Source organism: Lynx canadensis, chromosome D1 (assembly GCF_007474595.2).
Source record: "Lynx canadensis isolate LIC74 chromosome D1, mLynCan4.pri.v2, whole genome shotgun sequence".
NCBI lineage: Eukaryota > Metazoa > Chordata > Mammalia > Carnivora > Felidae > Lynx > Lynx canadensis.
The window spans coordinates 19797729-19824212 of record NC_044312.2 but is presented as its reverse complement, the minus strand read 5'-3'; the positions used below and the strand labels follow the sequence as shown (position 1 = coordinate 19824212).

The 26484-nt window shown below is 50.4% G+C and overlaps 1 protein-coding gene across 5 annotated transcripts in view; it reads right to left on the bottom strand.

Annotated features, from left to right (window-relative positions):
• Window positions 1-26484, bottom strand: part of UBASH3B (ubiquitin associated and SH3 domain containing B) — a 142051-nt gene that overhangs the window by 26046 nt on the left and 89521 nt on the right. For 4 of the 5 annotated variants that reach the window (XM_032595015.1, XM_032595016.1, XM_032595014.1 and 1 more), the window contains exons 2-6: window positions 12837-12890; window positions 11860-12046; window positions 10116-10314; window positions 6593-6762; window positions 778-986 (exon numbers count right to left, since the gene is read on the bottom strand). In XM_032595015.1, the coding sequence (XP_032450906.1) occupies window positions 778-986; window positions 6593-6762; window positions 10116-10314; window positions 11860-12046; window positions 12837-12890 (819 nt within the window). Of the gene's footprint in view, window positions 1-777; window positions 987-6592; window positions 6763-10115; window positions 10315-11859; window positions 12047-12832; window positions 12891-26484 lie in introns of all 5 variants that reach the window. The other variant, XM_030333180.1, reaches the window with a different exon arrangement.

Sequence of the window (26484 nt, the reverse complement as noted above, 5' to 3'; positions counted from 1 at the left end):
AGGGGGTTGTTAAGGAGGAAGGCGTTCTCTCCCATCTTTGGGTTTGTGGTTTGCCTGCTTGCTGCTGAGTGGGGGGAGAGAACCTTTTCTTTTCTCCCTCCGGGCAACGCACTCCCTGAAAGTGCCCCTCTTGCCTTCTCTTCCATGGCGGTAATAACAATGTTAGACGCACCACGCAGCTGGTGCTCAGAGCTTCCGGCTCTCAGCCACGTTGGCACAGAACAAGAGAGACGAGAAACAAATCAGCATGCGCACCCTGGCGAGACGCCTGCATGTGCTAGGGAAGGGCTGGCTGGCTTTGAGCGTCTCCGATTAAGAAAGAGAAGGTGCCTCCTGTGCCCGTTTCATCTGCCGAGGCAAAGCTGGCCCTACAGCATGGGCCACGCTGACCGTGCGACCAGTTTGGTTTGGGGGCAAACCAGTCGTGAGGGATGGGTGGAAAGTTCCCACTCTAGAGGACACTGGGGGCACCGCGTGTCTTTTTACGGTTCTGGCAGTTGCCCATTTCTTTAGACGGTCTCTCTCTCTCTAGGTGCTCATGCGCCACGTCGGAGGACTCGCTCAAGGCCACCTAGCAAGCGAGGGGCAGTTAGGTCTCCTGACCCTTGCAAAGCCTTCCACTGCCGGTCTGGCTGGCTTATTGGGAACCTGCCCAGCGGTTCTGGGGAGTCAGAACCAACAGCTTTCCTCCCATCTCCTGAGCCCGTTTCCCCACCACCTGCCCACAGCCCGTGGTGGTCTCCCAAAGCAGCAGGTGAAGGACGTGAGTCTGCTTACCCGTGAAATATCCAGGTGCTGCATTCGTCGGCCTTGGTGATGTAATTCTCCGGCAACAGTCCGGAGCAGCCCGTGGTTAAGGACGTGCCGTAGATCCAGCCCTCGCTGGTGCTGGTCTGCTCCATCGGAGACATGAAGACGAAATCCCCAGGGACCAGCTCTAGCTCGTCGTCATTCTGTGGGGTGTACGGGTAGATCACCTGGAGCGTCTGAGAGAGGAGGAGAGGGAGGAGTGAGGCCCAGTCTGAGCGCCCCCGGGGCACGTCTGCGTGTCCCGCTTCCAGATGCGGACGTTGCAGGCGCCCCTGGGGTCTGCAGGCTTTGAGTAGATTTGCACTCCGATCCGAAAGCATGTTTCCCCCGCCCCCCCCCCCCCAGGGTATTGTAGATGTGTGCCTGGTCCTGCTGGATGGTTCCAGACTTCCCTTCAGGCAGGCCTTTCTTCCTTTCAGGATGCAAGATAGTTTTCTGAAATTTATCTGAAAGCCCATAGGCGCGCTATTAAGCTGCTATACAAATGGGGTTGGACCTATCTCCCCTTCTCCATCTGCGGTAGGCACCGTAACAGACACCTGAAACCCCACTCGTGGAAAGCCAGTCTTCCGTATGGGGGTTACAGACGGTCTGGGTGCACTCTCCTGTAGGAAGGCTTTGGGACCGACGCATTTCCCCTTATAAGTCACTCTGGGGCTTAAACAAGGCAGTCTCTGCCTTCAAGGAGCTTTCTTTAAACCTACATTAAAAAAAATTTTTTTTTAATGTCTATTTTTGAGGGGGGGGGAAGGGGCAGAGAGGCAGAGGGAGACACAGACTCCTAAAGCAGGCTCCAGGCTCCCAGCAGTCGGCACAGAGCCCGACGCGGGGCTCGAACTCCCAAACCTTGAGATCATGACCTGAGCCGAAGTCTGATGCTTAACCAACTGAGCCACCCAGGTGCCCCTAAACCTACATTTTCGACAAAGACCTTGAAAGAAAAATATCTTTCACAGCCATCAGCGTATACGGTACGTCTGTGTAACCAGCTTTCACCGGCAACCAGATGGAAACCACGTGTCTCTTCTCTGGGCTCATAAAGAGCCTTCAGAGCCAACCAGAGGCCATACTGCTTGGCTGACGCACTTGATGTTTTGCGTCCTTTCCCGGTAGACACAAACAGCATGGGCACGAAGATATTTTGGAAAAACATCTTCCTGATTTCTCATTAACAGCAAGGGTCCTCGATTGTAAGGAAGACATTTCCATCCTATTTATCTCACATGGGACACTGAGATGGAGATACTTTAACAGACTTTCCTGAAGTTCCAAAGTCATTACTGGCAGACTAACCATTCTGCTTCCACCTTCAGGCTGTTAACTTGGGCCTCAGTTTTCTCATCGGCAACCTAATGCCTGGATTATAACAGTTAATGAGACCATCTAAGGAAACTCTTTAGGACGGAGCCTGTATCCAGAAGGCGCATCATTATGTCTATTGAACCAGGACACCTGATCTCCCTTCTCGCCTGACCCCCCCCCCCCCCCCCCCCCCCCCCGGACTGTGTGCTCGTGAGCTAATCAGCTCTCTGTGTGTCTGCCAAGGTGACACATCGGAACATGTTTCATGGAACTTCCTTCTGGAAGTCTCTAAGGAAAGGCACTGGCAAAAAGGTGATTTTTTTTTTTCCTCAGAGAATGCAAATAAAAATGCACAGGACTCCGTGGTACCGCTGGATTCTGATTTTCCTTTCGCTTGGGGCCCCCGTTTCTTTCCCTATTTCTTTTCCAGTATCTTTCAGCTCCAGATCGTTGCCCCTGGTGGCCTCCTGCTCCTTCCCCTGTCCTCTGCCACGTTCGTGCTCAAACCACCATTTCCAAACTAGCCAGGGAGGTAGTTTCTGCTTCGTTGTGAAAACAGCTTGCGGAAAGAAAAGAAAAACTCTCTTAAGCTAGGTATGCGATGATCCACCAAAAGGAACACTCCTTTTCCCGGAACAGGGTGGAGAGAGGCACCGAGTCATGGGGGAACAAGTCGAAACTTCTGTCTCTTAGATCCTCAAGCATAGCACAGTTTTGACTAATTAATTATGCCTTTGGCCCAGAAGTGTCTTTCCTTCGAGAAACTCAAAGTGACTTCAGAACACTCGTTCCCCCTATCACTTGGCGGGGGCAGGGTGAGTATTCTGTCTCCAGGTTACCTCCAAGGAAATCGAGGCACAGCAAAGGAGCATAGGAGACCATGTGTCCTAGGACCTTGTGTCCTAGACCTTGTGTCCTAGGGTAGTTAGGCAACAAGGAGCTTCGATTTATTGAATAAGCAATACGATAATTAAGATATTGCAGCAAATCTAAAATTATAACTCGTGCCCATGTCCCCACAGCCCATTCAAAAGCTCGTGCAAAAAGCCTACGTTTGAGAGATACCAGGAGACATGCCTAGTTTTGCACTACATTATACTCTTTTTCAAGTTTTTTTTAAGTTTCTTTGTTTTGAGAGAGACACAGCACGAGCGGGGGAGGAGCAGAGAGAATCCCAGGCAGGCTCTGTGCCATCAGCGCAGAGCCTGACGCAGGGCTTGAACCCACGAACCGTGAGATTAAGACCTGAGCCGAAGCCAAGAGTTGGACGCTTAACCGAACAAGCCACCCAGGCGCCCCTATACTCTTTTATGTTTACCACTGACCTGCAAGAATTGTGGGGTCTATCTCGAGTTTGTTCCTCCCCTCGTGCAGGGCAGCTGCAACCCTACGTGGGGTAGGAGCCTAACATCCTTGCCTTCGAAGCTCTTTATGCTCCTAGCACAGCAGGAGCTGCAACACTTCTGTCTTGCACCCACCCGGGGCTACATATTACGGCCCTTCTATCACCTTCTTTTGTAGCCTGCACGACAGCAGCAGTCCAGCAAAATACTATTGCCGTTGTCCGCAGGAGACAACGTAGGACGGGAGCGTTCTAGAAGCTGTGGAAGTGAACCTAACAACTGCTGAAGGGATGGAGCCAGAATCTGGAGCCACGTGTGCTTTTTTGTCCTTCCTCAGATTTCTGTCGCTCGGCATATAAACCGGGCACGGCCCAACGCAGTCCCTAACACGGAAAACTACGCGAAGCACAGACAGGCATTTGCAGGTCGGAATCAAAGGGAGAACCAGCAGAGGGAGGAGACCTAGGAGTTCTCCCAAGCATGGCTTGCTGCGTGCTCTTGTCCAAACCACTTTCCTTCTCTAGACCTCTGTTGCCTCAGTGGAACCGTGAACGGTCCTGGGGACAGAAGGCAGGCAAGAAAAGGTATGCAGGGGGGGGCTCAGGGAAAGCCAAATGACCTCAGAGAGAGAGAGAGAGAGAGAGAGAGAGAGAGAGAGCGCGAGAGCGCTGTATCAGAAGGAACAGTAATAAATGAGCTTTTACAAATCAGAGATAAAAGCGGCCAAGTTATTTTTAGAAAATAATTCGTGTGGGCGCTTGCTGCCTCTTTCCCTCCGTGCCAAGTGCGCAGAATGTGGGTCAGGCAGAAAAGCAATTACCCTTTGATTTAACTGGAGGGCAGTGTTGATTAGAAGATATTCCTGGTAAAATTCCATTGCCACCTTCCCTCTCTGAGAAAGGTGACTTCTCACAGCCCATCTGCATGCAACCCTTGACTTCCTTTTTCTTTGTCCTTGTGAGGAGTCCGGTCAGCCACACCTCTCTCGTTATATTTAGGGCTCATCCTGAGCAATTCCAGGAGATGTCAGAATTCTTAAGCAAGATCAAGCCCCGTCTCCTTGGTGTGTCTTTCCAGAAACTTCCATCAAATGACTTGGAAGGAGGGCAGGACATTCTTGTCAGCGGGGCCAGACAAAGCTGCATGTCCCTGACGCTCGCAGGCCCCGTGCCCTGGCCCGGACCTCTGGTTCATGGGTCAGCTCTTCTCAACATTCCAAGACAGTGGTGAGATCAGCTGGTCTAGACCCTGAGATTTCATTCAACTGTGTTTCATATTTTACAAGAGGGTAGGAGGACGGTTCAGTCAGCTGAGCGGCCGACTCTTGATTTTGGCTCAGGTCATGATTTCACGGTCGTGGGATTGAGGCCCACGTTGGGCTTCTCTCTCCCTCTGCCCCCACCCCCACCCCTGCTCACACATGTGCGCTCTCTTTCAAAACAAATAAACTTAAAAAAAAAAGTCAACAGAGATATTAAGAGGCTAGATAACCTGCCAAAAATATCAGCCCTTTTACTGTTGAGAAACTGGAAGCAAATTTGATTTCATAAATGTATTTACACTAGATGACAAGTTTCTCATTAAACTGTGTGGTCTTTTTTTTTTTTTTTTTTTTTCCAGATGGGCTGCTTGTTTTTATTGGTCAGAATCCCTGGGTTCTGGCTTCAGCTCTGGTCCTAAATTGCTAATTAGCTATGGACCAGCCACTCGCCACTCTCTTTGTCTCAGCTTTTCCTTAAAACAAAGGGCAATATTACTCTTCAGAGTAGCATAGGCTTGTCTTGGAAATCACTATCGATTCCCTCAAAAGAAGGATGCTAGGATTATGCCAACCTTCCCACATGCACTGGGAATCAGTGGTCCCACTCAGGCCTCCCAGGGGATGCACGTAATTGTCACAACATGTCGCCTCTGTTTTTTATTTCATGTATCTGCTCTCTCTCCCCTGCTGGACTCAAACTCCTTGAGGACAGGACCACATTTAAAAATTCTAGTATATTTCTGGGAATGCAAGCTGGTGCAGCCACTCTGGAAAACAGTATGGAGGTTCCTCAAAAAACTTAACATAGAACTACCCTACGACCCAGCAATTGCACTACTAGGCATTTATCCAAGGGATACAGGTGTGCTGTTTCGAAGGGACACATGCACCCCCATGTTTATAGCAGCACTATCAACAATAGCCAAAGTATGGAAAGAGCCCAAATGTCCGTCGATGGATGAATGGATAAAGAAGATGTGGGATATATACACAATGGAGTATTACTCGGCAATCCAAAAGAATGAAATCTTGCCATTTGCAACTACGTGGATGGAACTGGAGGGTATTATGCTAAGCGAAATTAGAGAAGGACAAAAATCCTATGACTTCACTCATATGAGGACTTTAAGAGACAAAACAGATGAACATAAGGGAAGGGAAACAAACGTAATATAAAAACAGGGAGGGGGACAAAACAGAAGAGACTCATAAATATGGAGAACAAACTGAGGGTTACAGGAGGGGTTGTGGGAGGGGAGATGGGCTAAAAGGGTAAGAGGCACTAAGGAATCTACTCCTGAAATCACTGTTGCACTGTATGGTAATTTGGATGTAAATTAAAAAAAATAAAATTAATAAAAAATAAAATTCTAGTATGTTCCATGGTAACTTACATGCCATAGATACTTAGCAAGTATCTGTTAATTATGTGTTCAGATATATATATATACATATATATACATATATATATATGTATATATATATATATATATATATATTTGTATTTCTGTGTCCTCCTTACCTAAGATCTGGATAAGGTCTTCTATTAACTCCATGAATTTATAGAATTAAAATCTTTTCCAACATACTTTTCTACTCTCCCTTTTCACTTCTTTATCATTCCAGTAAGGTTGGCAGGGCAGACAGGAAAACGGGGCTATTACACAGATGAGTCACTTGGGACCCGGGGAGGAGGGCTGCAAGTTCAGAACTTCCCAAGGAAGCAGGCCGAGCCCGGAGGAAATTGTGGTCCGGTGCTCACTCCACTGCTTTCCTTTGGTCCCCATCTCCCTGTAGCAGGGAGCTGCCCGTGCTCCCGGTTCTGGCCGCACCCCCTGTGCCTCCGGTAGGGTCAGGAGCCACAGTGAGACATTACCTCATGGTTGGCAAACCGGATATCTCGCGAGAATATGGTAGCCACCCAGTCACAGCCGAGTTTGACATCGATGTTCTGGGCTAGTTTCTCCAGGGTGGGTAAGTGGCTAGCTTGGAAGTGGTAAGCCAGGGTTACGTGCAGCTGCTTCTTGTGAGGTTCCACGTGTACTTCTGGAAACAAAGGAAGGGAACCGTTATTGGAACGTGGTCAGCAGAGCAACGGTGGAGGCTCCAGGAAGAACACGGAAGGATTGCCCCCATAAACCCCGCCTCCCAAATGACAAAGGAGGGCGTCCCGTGGCCGGACAAGAGCTGCTGCTGTCCTTCACAGCAGCGGAATAAGGGGACAGGCAGGTGCAACAGATCGCGAACAGCCTACAGTTCGAGAGGGAAAGGGTCACACCTGGCTCCCGACAAGGGAAGCGGAGAGGTCATTGGGTCGGCTTTGCCTCCTAGTAACACACGGAGGATCACCAGCCCGAGGAGACCGTGACCTCAAAGGATGAGCTAATTCACGCCAAAGCAGAGATCCTGCGACGGCGTGCGGGCCAGGGCCGATCACCGTCGTTTTGAAATCGCATCTCTTGGCTTCTGGGCGGCTCCGACAGAGGAGCCAGGGGAAAAGATGGAATATTTTCAAGGTCCAAGACAGGGTTTTCCAGGGTTTAAAACAGAATGATTCTCTGTTGTGGGGGCTGCCCCGTGCACTGTGGGGTCTGTGGCCACATCCCTGGCCCCTACCCACTAGATTCCGGTAGTACAACCTCAGAAGTTGTGGCAACCAAAAACGACTCCAGACACGGCCACGTGTGCCCCGGGGGATAAAATCTCCCCGACTGAAGCCACTGCTTTAAAGTATACAACGGACTGGTGGGGTGCCTGGGTGACGCGGTTAAACGTCCGACTCTCGATTTCGGCTCAGGTCATCTCACGGTTCGTGAGTTCTAGCCCTGCATCGGGCTCTGTGCGGATAGCGTGGAGCCTGCTTGGGATTCTGTCTCTCCTCTTCTCTGCCCCTCCCCTGCTTGTGCTTTCTCTCTCTCTCAAAATACATAAGTAAACTTAAAAAAAAATAAATATGCAGACTGTGCTTCTAAGACACTGTAAGAAACAAAACAAAACGGTGAATTATGTTTCTCTTTTGTACATCTTTACATGGGGGAGATCCATCTACTGTCCAAGCTAGAACAGCGCAGAAGATACAACCAAAGGGAAGGTAGGGAATTTGCGAAGGTAGGGAATTAAGGGGCTTGTTCATGTCCCAGGGAGACAGATGTAGCAGTTGGATATTTTTCTGTTACACTACATCGTATTTTTTTTGGTGTAAGCCCCATGAGGCAAGGTTTTCTGTGTCCTGTGCTCAGCACGTGATATAGGCTTTTAGTGTTCAGTCAATGATCGAACATACATGCATGGTGAATCTCCTTAAGCCACCCAGGACGGAGGAGGACAAGAAATCTACTTGCCGATGGACTCTGGGTCTGCAGAAAAGTCTAGAATATCGAGGCATAGGTTCTAGGGCCAAGACGGGATGGCCAGCCATCCACATAAGGAGGCAAGAAGCTGGACCAGCTACCCAGGGCAGCGCCACCCGGTTCTCCCGGTCACCACCAGGGGGCCGCAAAGGGGCAGAGATCGAGCGGCCAAGTTCTTAGAGAGAGTGGCCACAGATACTGGAGAAGAGCTGGCCCTCCCCTTGCCTACAAGGAAAGCAAGCAAGGGCCTCGCAGCCTCTCACTCATTATGCGCCTTAAGAGTCTGGCACAGTCCTGGCTGAGACCCGCTTTACACATTTGTGAAGGATTTGAGTTTTGTGGCCACACCACCAGTTTTGGGTCTTGTGGGAGTTTTAGTGGTTTTGGTAATAGCTACTGTGGGATGAAAAAGAGTCATTTTCCTGAAGTGGAGGGATAGGAACAGGAAACAATTTGCCTCTCTATTATGTCATTTCTCTGAAATATTAAGCCATGAAATGGCAGGCCCCAGCGAAGTCAGAAAGCAGAGCCTGGTCCCGGGAGAAGAAGGGGTGCCTGGGGAGGGGCTCTAAGGAGCCCCCCTCCCTAAGTAGAAGAGGTATCTTAAGGGTCAGAGCTCCTCTGAGAGGGGAGACCTCCCTGCAATCCTGCTCGGTGACGCTGAGCCTCCGCTACACTCTTTCTAGAATCCTGAGCCCTAACGGGGGCTTTTCTGGTAAAGAAAACTAAGCAAAATGGCAGGTGAGTTATAGGTCAGAGGTTCGGAGACCAAGGGGCAAAGCAGGGGTTTTACTCAGGTCTCTCCCGTCTCCATCCCTCCTTGAAAGGGGCAGGGTGCGGGGGGTGCTGGCCAACTCTGGGCCTCCTCCAGTTTGCATGCGATGCTCAGATTCAGCTGTACCGCTCACGCCCAGCTCTGCTCTGCTGGGGGCGGGGGGCGGGGGGGGGTCCACACAGGCCTCTGCACACACTTTGTTCCTTCCTGCCTGCAGGGCCCTTTCTCCACTGTAGGGATCCACATCGCCCAGCCCAGCATGCATTTCCTTTTTTGCGAAGGGGGAGCCACTGCATCCTATGATGGCCTTTCTCTTCTCAGAGCTCTCTCTGAGCACAGGTACTTGAACCTGTATCTCGGGCCTGGAGAAACCACTTGTTACGTTGCTTTCTTCACGGATGAACGCATCGCGGTCCCTAAGAAATACCCACTGATGGTGATTTCTCAAGGGAGCCAGCAGAAACTGCCCCCTGCCAACTCTTCCCCCCTCGACCCCACTGTCTGTCTGTCCCACTGCAGGTAAGGCTCACCTTGACCTAAGTGAGCTCGTCTGTACCTATAGGCAGACCGGAAAGCTCTGGCAACTTCTCCCACTTGTCCCCTCTCCGTGCTTCCTGCCTCTAAGTCAACACATATGCTGAGCATCTTTGAAGCTAATTCCTTTGGTGGGAAATCTCAGCTGGCTTGAACTAAGACCGGCCGTGGAAAGAGCAAGAAACATCTTGAAGGGGTGACATTTCTGGACAGACTGTTGAAGCTTCGGGACCCCTCTAATGGGTTTCGGGGAGTTGCGGGACACGGGCCCGGTAGATCTATTTTCTGACACTAAGTGGCTCCACTCTATTCTCTGTGCTGTGCTACCCCGCCCAGCACAGCCCTGGGTCCTCACGGAGTGAGCTGTGAGACCCCGACAGAGGCCTTCATGGCAGGGAGGCTGGCAGGGAAGGAAGGCTCGTTAACTCTGAACTAGAGAGAGACAGTGGTGCTACAGAGGATGCGCTTACGGCTTCAGTGTGCAGCAGTGAGTTGTGAGCCTTCAACTTGGCTGTTGAGGGTTGACGCTGGACATTCTCCCAGGAGGCTTAGCAGAACAGTAGTTTGCTATTTTTAAGAGGGAGCCCACAGGTGCTGCAGGAAAGGGCTGTGCTCCGCGCATCCCTGCAGGGCCCTCCGCACCTGCCGGCCCCAGCCCAGCCGTCCATAACTTCCGATCCCTTTCCTTCCCCGTTTTTGATGAACGGGACCCACGCCTGGCCTGGCAGCTGTCAGCTCACCGGTTTTGGACGCAGCCTCCGCGGCAAAGTCCGCGGCAAACTTCTTGAGGACCTCCGCGCTGTCTTCCTTCACGAAGAGGCCAATGAAGTTGGAGGAGGTATAGAGCTCCAGGGGCAGCGGGGCCGAGAACTTGCACTTCCAGCGACTGACCGTGGTCTGGAGGGCTTCCCCCAGGGCGTCCACCTTGCTGTCCTCACACTGGCAGGGGAAAACAAAACGCTCCATTCAGAGGGGGGGCGGAGGTCTACCGCTACTGAACATTTGACATCCTCTGCCCGGGGCTGGAGGCCGAGGACGCCATCCCTAAACCCTCGCTTCTGTCTGTGAGGACGGAGGAGAACTGCAGGCTCCCAGTTATCCGGACGTGGGCCGTCTAACTGGTAAATTCAGCTGGGGCCATGGGACCGACGCTTGCCTCCCGCCCTGCCCTGCTGTGCCCCTGGGTGCAGCCTGGTCCAGCGGGAAGGAAGAATGGGGGAATGTGCCCGGAGAAAACGGCATCTCAGGGTAAAGGATGTGCTTTCCCCTGCTCTCACATCATCTGTGACTTTTCTGTTCTCCTTGGATGATCAGAAGTTGACTCGGCTGCCAGTCTCCCGCTAGGTCAGAGAGCTGTGATATCATCTCCCCACCCTCTTGGAGCACTGGGGGAAAAATGAGTGCCTCTAACGTTCGGAATGCTTTTGAGAAAGATCCTGGAATGACTGGGAGGAAGTGATAATCATGATAATTCTCAGAGGGAACGGTAAGAAAGAAGGTGTGAGGAACACGGTTTTGTTTTGTTTTGTTTGTCTTTTTTTTTTTAATTTTTTTTTTTCCAACGTTTATTTATTTTTAAGACAGAGAGAGACAGAGCATGAACGGGGGAGGGGCAGAGAGAGAGGGAGACACAGAATCGGAAACAGGCTCCAGGCTCTGAGCCATCAGCCCAGAGCCTGACGCGGGGCTCGAACTCACGGACCGCGAGATCGTGACCTGGCTGAAGTCGGACGCTTAACCGACTGCGCCACCCAGGCGCCCCTGTTTTGTTTGTCTTAAAGAGGCAGAGGCAATCTGGAAAAAAAATACTTCAAAATACTTTTTGAAAATGTTGTCTAAAAGTGCTACCGTTCTGCCTCATCTCGAATACACCTGGATAAGCCAACTCTGCTCTATCTCCACAGGGAACTAAAGTAGATGAAAAGTATTTATATTTATTACACGGAGGGGGATTTAATTTAGTCATTAAGTAAGCTCTGTGATAGCTAGGATTATGGAGGTTAGGTAACTATGGTGGGTCACAGGTATCTTTGCTGTCTCTAGAAAGATCTGGTGAGACAAAACTCGTGGCCAGAGGGTCTATGAGGCTAAAGTCCCCTCCCGTGTCTGTAGAGCACATTTCTTGTTCCTAGCTCCCTAATTTCTACTCTTACCCGTGGACCAGGGTGGAAATGCTTTAGTTTCAGTGTTGGGGCCGCCCGTCCAGGTCCTGACTCAGTGGGTCAGGCTTGTCCCTAGAGTCCCGAGGAACAGCAATCATCATGATGGTGCATCCGACCCGGGGTGCTCCTGGGCCCCGGCAGATGGGACCTCACTCATTCCTTAACGGTCCATCCAAGCCCAGGAGCCCGTGACTCTTTCGGCCAGCTCCCCGAGGCTGCTGACTCTGACTCCAGGTCCCAAGGCGCTGGCTGGGGTGTGGCAGCCAGGCTCCCCGGGCAGGGGCTGAGGGGCTGGGGGGCCGGGGCAGGGTCTGCGGCTCACCATGAAGAACTGGCAGAGGGTGATGTGGGGGAAGATGTTGTGGGCTTTGTTCTTCCCGCAGATCTGCTTCGACTGTTGCCAAAAGTCGGAGAGCTTCTGTGCTAAGGGGCCGGTGGGTCGGAGGTAGAGGACGTACTCCCGGGGCAGGGGGTCATCCAGGAAGGGGTCGCCGACGTGGGAGAACAACCTGCCAGAGAGGAGGGAGCCAAGCAGGACCCGCTTGAGAACAATGGAAGGGAAGGAAGACCCGAAAGGGACAGATCCACCCTCCAAAGGCTCCATACCCCAGGCACTGTAAGGGGATGGGTTTTCGTTTTTGTGCTTTAAAAATCCATCCTGGGGCACCTGGGTGGCTCAGTCGGTTAAGCCTCCGACTTCGGCTCAGGTCGTGATCTCACAGCTCATGAGTTCAAGCCCTGCATTGGGCCCTGTGCTGACAGCTCAGAGCCTGGAGCCTGCTTCGGATTCTGTGTCTCCCTCTCTCTCTGCCCCTCCCCCACTCATGCTCTGTCTCTGTCTCTCTCTCTCTCTCAAAAATAAACATTAAAAAAAAAAAATCCATCCCTACGATTAAACCCACATGCCTCCAGACAGGAGCATAGGGACCTGCCCTGGGCAGTGATGTCCCGCAAGGTGTTTTTGTTTTGTTTTGTTTTGTTGAAATCGATTCACCCAGCACCCACGCACCTAAGGTGTATCTTTGAGTGAAGTCGGGGGACAGATACCGTGCTAGGGGCTGTATCTTGGAAATGCTTTGAATTTCTTTAAACAGCTTTAAGGAGAAGCACACCCTGGAACCAAGACCCAGGAGGCCATGAGCTTGATAACCCTGTCACATGTCACATGGCTTGTCACACGGTCTTTTGCCCCCCACCCCCCACCCAGTCCGTTAGAGAAAGGCTGCACATCCCTGCTCAACCACGTGCACTTAGAGTTAATTATATGCTATTTTCTCTATTTATTTATTTCATACCAACCAGTCACATGCTGCCTGAACACTTCTCCCTCCTGTGGATGCCAAGGCTTTTTGTCTGGAAGAAGAAATCAAATTTCTATTGTTAGTATTTTTAGCCTCCTATCAGCCTTTCTCACTGCTGTGGCGACAGTGTGAAGGAGACGACATCAGAGCCTCCTCAATGGCGTGTGGGGGTGGGGGTGAGACCAGACACCTGCAGCAAGGGCGCCCCCTCCCCCCAAGGGTCCTAGCGAGGCATATGGAAATTAGGACTTGTAATTAATTTCCATGTAATTAGCACTGGATTTGCATGCGGCCCGACAGCCATGCAGTCTATTTTCAGCAGTTTCCACGTTAGAATTTTATTTTTGCTTCCCTAAAGGTTGCCTGTCTTGGTCTGTCCTCCTTCCTTTTCACCCACTCTCATTGACCCAGATCCCCCGCCGAGCAGTTTTGTGTTTGCAGCCCCTTGGCAAACAAAGCGTGTTAGAAGCTGATGCCCACAAGGATGTCTGCTTTGGTCCAGTTCAGTGACCCCTCCCACCCATCTCCAGCCACCACCCACAGCCTCAGGCTAGATCTGTAATCTCCCCGCTATTTTAGACGCCTCTGGGGACAAAAGACAGGTGAAGAGTGTGGCCCAGAGCTCTGCCTCCATCACTCCCCCTGCTGGAGTCAAAACTCTATTACTGGACGGGGCGGTGTCACAGGAAGGTGACCGCGGTGAGGCCCTTGGGCACAAGCACGCGAGTAAGAGTGTCTCAAATCTCAGGTCTCTGAGAGCCAGCCACTTCTGGCTTTGTCACCAGCTTTGCCGTGCATCCATTCGTTCCGCATTCATGCTTCCGTGTGCTCGAGAAATACTTCCTGAAGTGCAACTATTTTGTCAGCACTGTGCTAAGCTCCAGGAATACGGTGACAAACAAGACTTCTACGGTCCCCACCCTCATGGAGATTTGGGTGGAGCGGGCATGAAAACCTTGATTGTACAGATAATTACACTGGTGGTGAGTGCAATGAAGGGAAAGCATGGGGAGCCATAAGAACATAGGATGGGAACACCGAACTTAGGCTGGTCAAGGGGTCAGGGAAGGCTTCACTGAGGAAGTGACATTTTGAGTGGGATCCAAATAGTGTAGACTCCCCTGGGCAGGGGTGGGTGGGTGGGGAGGTTGTGGTGACGGCCACTTAGCATATCTGCTCCATAGGTGTGTACCTAAGGGGCCTTGAACTCTCATCTGACCCCACGGAGTTGATCAATAAATGGCCGTTCCCATCCCTTGTAGTCTACAGATCCCGGTTCTTTGGAAGAGGGAGGAAAGGGAAGGGAATTCTAGCTTCAGCTGATACTCTCCAAACACCCTTCTTCCAACTGGCCACTAAAGCCAGCTTCTCTGTCCATCTCCTGGGCCCTCTGTGGAGCAACCAGAAGGGCTGGTGCTGTGAATCACAGGGGTCAGCCTGGAAGGACCTTCAGATCATCTGTGAGTGAGCCCAACTTCTTCACTTTACCCCGGGGGATCTCAGGTGAGGGCTCAAAGCAGCCTGTCCCTACCATTGGCTCTGTAGCTCGGTTCCACAGCCCAAAGATCAATTTAATACCTTCTCCCGTATGAAATGCTGAGCATAAACACCATATGATCAGGATTAAGACATCTACACAGCTAAGTAGAACAGCATTACAGAAGCAAGCCAGACAGACCCCTCTGAACCCCTCAGAACAAAAGCTGGTACAGAAAAGGCTGGAAACACAGGGACCACCTCCCTCCCCCCCCCCCACACTTGCCCCAGACCTTAAGGTGCTTAATTGCTGCCATGTTGCCCACTTATTAGAGGCACACATCGTATGCTTTTTTTTTTTTGGATGCAGAACCCACATACCCACGAAAGAATGCAAATCATGGTCTTTTAGGTTAGAATCTCTGAGGAATTAAATTCACCAAAAAAAGACCCATTGTTTCAAAAAACCGGGGAAGGAAAAACTCATTTGTGATACAATGTCCTATTTATATAAAGGATCCAATTTCTTTCTTTCTTTCTTTCTTTCTTTCTTTCTTTCTTTCTTTCTTTCTTCTTTTCTTTTTTTTTTTTTTTTTACAGGCCCTTCCCCCAGTGAAATATATCTGACTGAAATTTAATTCATTTTTCCTTAAGCACCAGGAGTATCATCTGGAAATGAGAGATCTAATTAAGTTATGGTCCCCATAACTCAAAAGACAGGTTTTGGAGAGGGCTCAAAGATATAATTGAGAAAGATAATGAAAGGTTTGGGTGACAAGGCTCTGATGAAAGGTTAAGAAAACCCAAATCTTTCTGAAGAAGACAGGTCTGAGAAATCTTCAATTTTATGGAAGGTTCTTGTATCTGATGTACCTTCTCTAGCAAGGGCCAAAGTAAAATAAGCTTTGGGGCACCTGGGTGGCTCAGTCGGTTAAGCGGCCGACTTCGGCTCAGGTCATGATCTCACAGTCCGTGAGTTCAAGCCCCGCGTCGGGCTCTGTGCTGACAGCTCGGAGCCTGGAGCCTGTTTCAGATTCTGTGTCTCCCTCTCTCTGACCCTCCCCCGTTCATGCTCTGTCTCTCTCTGTCTCAAAAATAAATAAACGTTAAAAAAAAAATAAAAAACAAATAATAAGCTTTGGCTAGAGCACAACGGGCTCACGTTAGACACCAGAAAGAACTTTCTGGGGGGCGCCTGGGTGGCTCAGTTGGTTAAGCATCTGACTCCGGCTCAGGTCATGATCTTGCTGTTCATGAGTTCGAGCCGCGTGCCTGTGCTGACAGTTCAGAGCCTGGAGCCTGCCTCAGATTCTGTGTCTCCCTCTCTCTCTCTGGCCCTCCCTCGCTTGCACTGTCTCTCTCTCTCTCTCAAAAATAAATAAACATTAAAAAGAAAAACTTTCTGGAAGGAAGGTGTTGTGAAAGTGAGGTGCTCTGTTTTTTTTTGTTGTTGGTGTGGGGGGGAGGGTAGAGAAAGTTTCTAGAAAGCCATTACTGATCTGAAACAGAGGAATGGATTCTCTGGGCAGCGGGAGTAAAAGCACCACTTCCCTAGGGTCACAAGCCACAGGCAGGGCTCTGCTGCTCCTTCACGCACTACCAGGCTGACAATGGTTTGGGTTGTGTTCCCAGAACTCTGCCCACAGAACAGACGGAACATGGGCAGTGGCACAGCACATCTCCCCGCTCCACCCTGCTGTACAAAGACTGTTGCTATAGAGCTCCCACCTCCACGGCCCATCGATGGGGCCAATGCCAAGAACAGTGGGGCGTGCGGGGTGGACCCCAAACACCAGGCTGAGCCTGTACAGCTGCTCCGCTCGGAGTGACTCAGAAGTTGGCAGACTGTCGGAGACCCTGGGCAGATCAAGGCGGAGTATCCCTTTAAACTCAAAGGCGAGTGGTCTAGCCACTGGATTATAGCAGCCGATTATTCAGATGGGATCTCTGTGGTTGGACTTGGTGGGACACGGGAAATGCTGCAGCTCTGTTACGTGAGAACACAAATGTCACCTCTGATCCTGGTCCTAACCTTGCCCATTATGTCTAGGGTTCATTCGTAGCAGAAGGTGGGGGGGGGGGGCGGGAAGAAACCCAAAACCAACCAACCAAACAAAAAAACCAACGCAAACTCTGATGTCCTACTCATGGTGGTTTGAAAGAACAGCACCAATCAGATCAAAGCAATGGCTCACCGACAGATCAGGCAAGCGTCTGTGAGGACATCAGCCCACATGGGAGGAACCAGCAGCCCCCACTGATGGCCTTGCTTCGCTCTCGCTGGGATCCCTCCCACTGTCTGCCCTCAGCTCTCCTGAATTTTAGGTTCCAGGTTGGTCTGGCCCCAGGGCCACCGCTCGACCCCACCACCACGGTCATGGAGAGGCCCTCAAGTCTTAAAAGGGCTTGGGAAGGAAATATTCCTTTCTGGTTTGCCTAAGACAAAGTGGCATTCTTCCCTCTGCGTCTTCCTCCCTTCCTTTCTTTCCTCTCGCCTTCGCTTCCTCCCCAGGAACTCTTACCAGGAAACCAAGCGAAAACCCAAAACCCAAACCAAAAGTTTAGCTCAGAAAGCTACACTCTAATGGAGTTTGGCCCGGGTCCTTTTGGGAGACCATCGCCTCTGGGTCCTGTGGTTGGGTTCAGGCCTGCCTGTGTGGATTCAGGCCGGCCCCGTGTCCCATTGTAGCAGGATTCCTGCTCCCTCTCAGAACCACAGGTTTTGAGCTGGACTGAAATGTCCTGTTTAAGGGCCACCTTCGGCCGAACACCAGCCGTATGTCAGGCGCTGGGCATACAGAGAAGAGGAAAGGGAGTTTCTGGGGCTGGCGTTCTTAAACTGTAGGCCAAGCGACCCTAGGCAGTATAGTACAGATAAGTCTGCGCATGGTGAGCGCGAACAATTTCTGTTACGTTCCATGAGGACAGCTAGACCAAGAATCCTCAGCAGATACCAGGTCTCGTTGTGGGAACCACATTCATAAAGCTTCTTCTGTTAGCTTGTGATTCCATATCTCTTTCTGTTCGTAAGCCAGACACTTCTTTTAGGCTACCCAGTGAGTTCCGATTCCCTACAGAGTACCGTCAGCTCCCAAATCACTCAATACTGGGATCAATAAATAGTCAAGGCATCCCTGGCTCAGGTAGACAGGTTGGCTCAGACTCCCAGGTTCTCCAGGGTCATTCATCTTTTACGTGCCTTCAGAAGAGTTCTTCCCCTATTTTTCTGCACCTGACAAAACTCAGATATCTGACACCGGAATCTTTTAAAACACAAGAAGCAACACACGTACTACTAGAAAAGGAAGGACATTCCCTCAAAGTAGTAAGAGCTTGATCCAATCAAGCCGAGCTTTCCAATTACTTGAAGTTGTTCTGTCCTTGGCTTTGGATTGCTGGTCAGCACATCTTGCGGCCTCCAGATCGTGTACGCTCTTGCTTTGGTTCCCTGTGACCGAAAACTTCGTTATGTAGGAAAAGAGAAGACAGGAGGCCAAGCCTGTAATCCTGCAAGTAGATGAAACTCCCCATGTGACGAGAATTCTATCATTCCTTCATGTAGCTAAGATCATCTCAAATATTAGCAATATTTAGTGCTCACTGTAGGATTAAAAAAAAAAAATGTTCTCAACCTCCAGGATACCAGTTGTTACATTTTCCACATCTAATACTTTGAATTCAATTAAAGGATGACCTAATTAACCAGATACCTTATTCTCTTTCCTCAGAATTAGCTTAATGATCTGTGCTAGACTGGGGAGCGAGCAAACTTAGAGGGAACTCAACTTCTGTTTTTCCTGGTTGGAAAGTCCAGCCCTATCAAGGGGCCACTGGTTCCACTAAACAACGTTGAGGGATTCTCTTCGGGTGTATCTGAAAAACGGACACTGTTTTGTAGTGTGGTTTTAGGGAGAAATATCAGAGGCTTTTAGCGTGCTGGGTGGAGAACTGCCAGCTTAATGCGGACCTTCTTCGGACCTTCTTCATCAGAGAATTGGAGGCGGCTTAACGACTTGCCTGAGGCTGACAGCTATGCTGAGAATAGAGGCAAGCAGGTGACTCTGCACCCACAGGTTGCTCCGGCAGGAGGAAAACAGTCAACACCGTCAATAACGATTGGAGGTCTTCCTTGCACCGAGAGCTTCACAGACTTGAAACGCTCAGGAAAAATGGTGAAAGCTATATTGTCAAGAAGCCTCCTCTCTGGACCTGGGCAGCTCTCACCTGATATGGGTCAGCTGTCCGGTCATTTCTGTGGTTGTCCCAATCCAGGGGCTGCTCCCACAGGCTGTGGCTGAGCTCTGAATCAGTGAAAGAAGTATACTGAACCGTTGACGCCCTGAGCCTAGAGCCCTGGGAAGCATTTCTGCTAACTGCCCCCAAGCTTCCTCTTCTCTGGAAACCCAGGGTGAAGTGGCCCCTACCCCTCTGGCTGGGAATGGTCGTGGACACCTGCTCCTGCCTCCTGGGTGCCTACCTGCTCCTGCCTACCAGAATGGGGTTTCTTGGTAGAAGAGGGAGGTGGAAATGTTGAGAATATTAGCACCTGTCTGCCTGTGCAGCACCTCTGCTCAATCAGCACAGTCCTCCCTCTTATCCTCCACATAAAAGTGAGTAAAACCAAACCTATCCTCTGAAGGAGCAAGTCTAGACATGAAGAAAGCTTTTAGGACTAAAAAAAAAAAAAATCAAAAAATGAAAAAAAAAAAAAAACCCCCCAAAACCCCTACTAATCTCTAAAGGAGAAGTTCTCCCTACCTTATTATCTTTTTTCTATGCATCAGAAATGATTTGTTTCTTGGGCTTTTGCTTAATACCCACTTCCTCTCGGATTCCGACTTTCTCCTCTGGTGAAGGTTTGCTTCCACCTCAAACTATGGTCAGCCTGCTCTGCCTTCTCTTCTGTTAGGTTGGGTAGGGTTGTTTCAGCAATGAGGCATCGCTCACGTGCAGAGCAGAAAGGTGTGAGGACGGGATGGACACAGAATATGGGGCAGACATGAGTCCAGACACTCTAGGGGCCAAGGGTGGGAGACGCTTCCAGAGCAACCAACTTGATCCCCTGAACGTCTCATCCATCGCTGCCCGTTAATCGATACTTCATTTTCAGACATAATTACCCTCTCAGCTACCAGTGGCCGATAAGACCCATACAAATTTGGTCCCGACTTTAACTGATGGTCAGAAGGCAAATGAATGTTGGGGAGCATTTGAGTAGCATCTAAGAACCACACAAGCCAAAGCAGAAATGGTTATTTTAGCCAAAACTTCTTGGCGGATGTAACATCAAGGAGTGGCCAAATGCTGTTGCCCCAGTGGGTCCTTGCAGGAGCTGGGACGCGGGCACAGGTTCTCAGGTGCTTTTTCCCCAGAGGAAGTTGTTTCCCAGCTCGATGCTTTAGTTTTTCATCTTCAAAGAGAAAGTGATGAATGCCCACCCAGGGAGTTTGAGAAAGAAAGGTGTGACATCTGTAAAGTCTTACGAGGTCCTCAGAAGCCACCATAAGTACTAAACCATGATTCTGTGGTTACAAAGGATCTAGAAACTGGCTGGTCCATTCTTCCTTACGGCCAGACAAGGCTGTACTTCCTTCGAGGTTGCACCTTTGAAGGAATCTTTCTCGTTCTCACAGATCTTCAGGGGAATCCGCCATGTCTCTTGATTATAGAAATAATGGCCCTTGTGCTCAGAAAGTTCTTCCGTGTGTTCAGACTCTTTCCAACTGTGCCCAAACTCGTGCCACCTTTCCTGTAGCTGGTAGGGTCGATCACTCTTTCCTACATAACAAAATAATGTATTCTGTCACTTTGGCCCAAGGAATCCCAGCTACTGTTTGTCACCAAAGGCCAGTAAGAGAGGCTTGCAAGAGGCTGGGCAGTTCAGTTTCACAACCTCACCTCCGAAGTCTCTTGACTCCTCCCTGTGAAGCTGGAGAAGGCCAGTGGAGAGGCCTGTCAATAAACATAAACCATAATGGTCCTACCCATTTCCTTTGGAGGAAATGAACCTAATGGAGAAAGATATATTGATCATAAAGACCCAATCTCGGAATCTGTCTCCTGGCGGTGAACCCTTTCAGTTAGCTGGGCTAATGGCCTAGGCTTTCAGCTGCTGGGGCCTGTTTGAGAGCTGTACATCTAACAATCGATGGGATCTCAAGCCTGCCAGGGGGCCGGGGACGCGACCACCAAAAGGCTGGCCAACAGGAAGGAAAGTGCTGTGGGCTTTTTTATAAGGCTAATCAGAGAAGGGGAGCGGAGGGAATGCTGAGCTGTTTGGGAGCCTTAAGGAGGCCTTCCAGTTGAAGAAACCCAACCTGTGGTGACACCCCTCTTTCTCTTCTATCAACAAGACTCTATTTTCCAACCCAGAAAGAGCCCATTAAGCCGCTCTCCGCAGGGGGTGGTTAGCAGGGAAAATGCTGCTTAGGTTCCCTGATGTGTTTATGTGGCAGGGCCCAGCGGTCCAGATGGAGAGGCCTTGTTTTGTTGTTGTGTAAAGGGGGCTGAAGCCCTGGCCTCTCTGGAGTTTGTAAATGGGAAACCAGCCATTAGACCATGGGTGGTGACATAATAAAACACATTGCTTTCTGCCTCTGTTATAAGTCTCCCTAGGGTCCAGACAATAGCTTTCCTCCCCCCAAAATCAAAGACTTTTTGCACAGAGACACAAGTGGTATGCTTGTAGTATAAAACGAACTTTATAGTTCATTCTTGGGAGCTGACTAACTGTGGGACTATGGACAAGTTAATTATCTTAAGATTAATTTTCCCAGTCTCTTAGGTGGGGATAACAGCACCCACCTCGCAATGCAGAATGGCAATAAATATTGGTATCAGATCCTGTATCTGAAGAGTTCAGCACGACATCCGGCATCTACTAGGCACTCAAAAATAACACCTGCACATACACCTCTCCATGGTATCTAACGACCTTCGCAATTTTCCCAGAATAAGTGTAAGTTCCGCACTAATGGGAATATTTCAAGACGGGGCGTCGGAAGACGCGGATTCGTTCTCTGCTAAAAACATCCTCAAACCATCTAGCATGGTGTCGAGGAGTGTACGGGATTTGGGGCAAAAGGAAAGCTTTCCAGACACGGCCACAAGAAAAGGCGCGGAGGGGAAATCGGCCAGTGATGTGGAACTATTGTCACGGGAAGTCTACAGGAGAAGGGGACACAACCCAGGAGGCAGGGGACTTTAGGTCAGCTCAGGAGAGAAGTTGGGAGTCCCTGAGAGGCTCTGAGCATGAGTGGGGGGGGGGGGGCAGTTTTCACTCACTTATCCAAGGAGAGGAGTGGCAGACCTAGGGGGAGAGTGGGGGGTGGTCAATGATCATCATGCACTGGGGAGAGTCTGGCCAGGGTTCCCCCTTTTCCTCTAAGATCCTAAGTTACTGGTGCTCCCTGTGGGGCTGCAGAGACCCACTCCTCTCTCTCTCTCTGCCTGTGGTACTTCCCAAGAGAATGGGATCAAAGTTCCAAAAGTTCAACGCACTGCACCTGCTGAACCATAGTTATTCCCCCAAGAAACAGGATCAGAAGTTGCCTCTGTTCTGCTCAAGGACACACAGCCAGCCAGGGACACACCGATCCCAGAGACAGACTGAATGTATCATGAATGTTACAGTAACACTTGGCCCCGCCCCCTGCCTATAATAGGTGCTCGGTAAACACGGCCGTGATTTCTATTTTTATGACCAGCTCCCTCTCCAGAACGTCACCATTTCTGCATGTTTTCATACGCGCTTCCTCCCCTAAGACATACCTGCGAATGGAGTGTGGGTTAGTGCCCTATCTAGCTGCTTGGCTCGGTTTCACATTTAAGGCGGCAAGTCTCTTGTGTTCAGTCCAGAAGGTTCTGTTTTTAGGTTCCGGGTTCTATAGAAAACCACGGAAATCAGGCACCCCTGGAGGGGGAGTGTCTGTTGTGTAGAGTCTCTGAGTCCCTGCAGAGGAGAGTCCAGCCGGTTGAAAGCAAAGGTGTCCACTGGATAAAAGAGGGTGTGTCCCTGGGGGGCACTGGGGAAGGCAGGAGGTTAATCCAGAGCCATGGGCGGCCCCCGGACGCCTGTCAGGCTGGCAGCCCGGTGCAGAAGTGCTTGGAGACGTGCGGAAGGCAGGATGTGCCCAGGAAAAGGATGGCACTTACTGATAAAAATCATGGGTAGCCCCAACGCCATGGAAATAGAGAAGCTTTTAAGACTTTTATGTAATCATTCATGGATCCTCTAACAGCCCTGAGAAACAGGCCGATCATCACTGGTTTTGTTTTTGTTTTTGTTTTTTTAAGTTTATTTTTTGAGAGAGGGACAGAGAGAATCCCAAGCAGGCTCCATGCTGTTAGCAGAGAGCCCGACGTGGGGCTCGATCCCACGAACCGTGAGGTCATGACCTGAGCCGAAATCAAGGGTCGGACGTTCAACCGACTGAGCCACCCGGTGCCCCGTTATTTTCGTTCACAGAAGAGGAGAAGGAGTCGACGGAGAGGTGAAAGGATGTGTTCAGCTCACACAGGAGCGTAGGGTGGAGCTGTGACTGAGACCCTGGCCTCCTCCTCCTAGTCTGGAGCTCGGAGGTCACCAGGACCTCAGGGGGTGAAGGAACAGGGCGGGTCTGCGCTCCAGCAATTGGCAAGTGGGATTTCAAACGCAGAGAGGGGGCAGCGCCTTCCCTCACTACCACCCCCCCCCCCATATCTGGGTGAAACACATGAAAATGAGGAGTCGTTTTGGGTTGCTGGGCTCATTTTTTCTCCTCCCGTTCCCACTACCCGTCTCCCTGAGCCCCTGGGATCAGCTAAACATACTTAAACACGGGTGGTTTTTAACGCTTCTGAAATGGTTTCAGCTCAAAGCTACATAAGAGGCTCTGACTCATCACTGGTGGGTCAGGGGAAAGCACACAGACCAGACCCAGCCATTGTCATTGTCACCGTTCTGTGCCTCTCCACACGAGTGGCGTACTAGCTAACAGGTACTGAGCATGTACGAGGAATCAGGCACTTTACTACACGTTGTAAATAGAAATGGTCTCCCTGGGTCCTTACTCAACCCTGTGAGGCTGGTGCCATCGTATCCCTCACTGAGCAGGTGGGGAAAGCGAGGCTTAGCGGGATTATGGAACTTGGTCCGGGTCCCTCTGCCGAAAAAAGGAAGGCGTGGCACTCAAGTGTGTGCTCAGCCACCGGGCCACTTGTCCCCATGAGCGGATGGATGTCGGCACCAGCAGTGGCCTCTGTTTCTGGATCACGGTGAGGGGAAACACAGTGACAGTCTTCCACGGGAACTTTCTCTAAAACCCAACACCTGTAGGTTCACGCGTTTGCTCATTCAATGAAACATTCCTTCAACAAGCACGTACTGTGGCAAGCTCTGGCACTGGGTTCGGGGCTGTGAACATCAGAATAGGAAAACATGGCCCTTGCCCGTCAGGGAGCTTATCATAGGACCACTTCAGCAAATGGATGGAGGGGCGCCTGGGTGGCTGTCAGTTAAATGCTCGACTTCGGCTCAGGTCCTGATCTTGCGGTTTGTGGGTTCGAGCCCCGTGTCAGGTTCTGTGCTGACAGCTCAGCATCTGGAGGCTGCTTCGAATTCTGCCTCTCTCTCTCTCTCTGTGCCCCTCCCCGACTTGTAGGCTCCCTCTCTCCCTCAAAAATAAATACATAAATATTTTTTACAAACCCAAAGGGATGGGTATTTGGAAAGAGAAGGAAGCGAACATTAACGGAGTACCTATTATATGCTGTGCAATTTACAGGTTATCTTACTTAATCCTGAAGCCAGTTCGGCGAGGCGGATATTACTGCCTCCATTTTACACATGATGAAGCTATGGTGTAGAAAGATTAAGAACACTGTTGAAGGCCTACAGGTAGTGACAGTTCCGGGATCAAAACAGGTCTTATTTAATTTTTTATAAGAACATAATATTTAATTTCTTTCACAGACTGCTTCCTCGTGGGTACTTAGGCTAACACTAAGTGAATTGCTATATGCTAAACGTTCACATTTCTTGGAAGAAAGAAGCCATAAATGTTGTCAGTTAGTGGCAGAGGCAGGGCTGGGAATCGTCAGGAGAGAAGATCCAAAATATAGTTATCAAGAATAGGGACTCTGATTTTGATTATTTAATTTTTTCCCCCCAAATACCTGCATCCACAGGGTATGATGCTGACACTTGTTTATGAAATAAATGATCATACCTATAATTACAATTGCCAGTTGGCACACACGCATCAGGGGCGACAGTCAGTTAAGCGTCCAACTTCGGCTCAGGTCATGATCTCACGGTCCGTGAGTTCGAGCCCCGTGTCGGGCTCCGGGCTGACAGCTCGGAGCCTGGAGCCTGCCTCGGATTCTGTGTCTCCCTCTCGCTCTGCTCCCCTCCCCCGCTCACACTCTCTTTATCCTTCAAAAATAAACATCAGGAAAAAAACTGGGGTCCAATCAGTCTTATCAACTATTAAGTTATTTCATAGTGATGGCATCTAACCTTGTCCTGCAAGATGCCGATCAATAACTGGTTCACAGTTGCCCAGCACATGCGCTGCCCAACCTGAACTCCCCTCTGACTTCACTTGAGCTTTGTTTCCAACAAATTCCCATGAAGTGAGGTCAGAACAGGTGTTATTTTCAGACTCACGTGCCTGTCTGCACCCCGCCTACCCGCCCCTTGTCTCTCCCTCCACTGAACGGGGTCAGTTTCAAAAGGAGGGTATGTGGGGAAACAACAGTGAGTCCAGGATTTGAAGAATTCAGCTGAGGGTCTTCTACCAGGAGGACGGATCGTTACCACAGGATTCTTGGGTGCGCTTTGAAGGAGAACGTAAGGCAAAGGGTGACCGCGGAGTCTCACGGGGGCCCCAAGCACGCGAGAGCGAGCGCCAGTCTCTCCCAGGTCGAATCCCATTCTGCCGACCGCTTGTTTTAAGAGATTTGTGGAGACCAAAACGCAAGCCAGCAAAAGAAGTGGGCAGTCCCGGGGCTCAGTGAATGAGGCGAGGACCAATACAGTTCTATACGCGACGTGAAGGCGCAAAGAGGGGAGTCAGGGTGCAGGGACTCAGAGCTCAGTGGATTGGCTGCTGTAGACACCTGCTGCCATCCGGGATCCAACAGAAACCATCCCTGTCCGATTTTTAAAGATCTTCCTCTCCGAGAACACGTATAAACGCCTCACTGTGCACACCAAGCCCTCCACGGACTCTGCCTCACCCTCAAGCACTCGGTTCCCCGACTCTTGTCTCTTAAACCTTTCTCCTGTTTGTTCCTTTTCCTGCAAGGTCAACTCTACCATCAGGTACCTGGCTACTGCTTACTAATCCTTGACACTCCCCATTGGTTTTGTCTCCTGCGGTCTTTGGCCTGGCCCCGAACGCCCCATACGTAACTATATCATGGCACCTTCCGCATTCTACTTAAGCGTCTGCGTTTCCCCACGAACTGTGAGCTACTTGAAGCAGAGACCATTTTTTATTTTCTTTGTAGCCCAACAGCGGTCGTAGTATTTGGCACAGAGTATATTTCAAATACATTTTGAAAAAAACGTATTTAGGGGCGCCTGGGTGGCGCAGTCGGTTAAGCGTCCGACTTTAGCCAGGTCACGATCTCGCGGTCTGTGAGTTCGAGCCCCGCGTCAGGCTCTGGGCTGAGGGCTCAGAGCCTGGAGCCTGTTTCTGATTCTGTGTCTCCCTCTCTCTCTGCCCCTCCCCCGTTCATGCCCTGTCTCTCTCTCTCCCAAAAATAAATAAACGTTGAAAAAACGTATTTATTTTTGGGAGAACGAGAGAAGAGAGTGAGTCGGGGAGGGGCAGAGGATCCAAAGGGGGTTCCACAGTGCTAGCGATGAGCCCAATGTGGGGCTCGACCTCATAAACCAAGAGCATGACCTGAGCTGAAGTTGGACACTCAACCGACTGAGCCACCCAGGTACCCCTAAATACTTTTTTTTTTTTTAAGCAGGAACTTCATGAAGATGTTAAAGATATCGATATCCAGCGTGGTGGATGGGCTTTAAGCTGACACCCTAGCAATCACTACCTTCTGGTATCTGCTCCCTTGTATAACCCCCTCCCACAGCGTGCGGATGAGACCCAAGGCCTGCCCCTGTCCCAAAGAATATGACAAAGGTGCCGGGTGCCATTCCTCTGACCCCATGACGATGC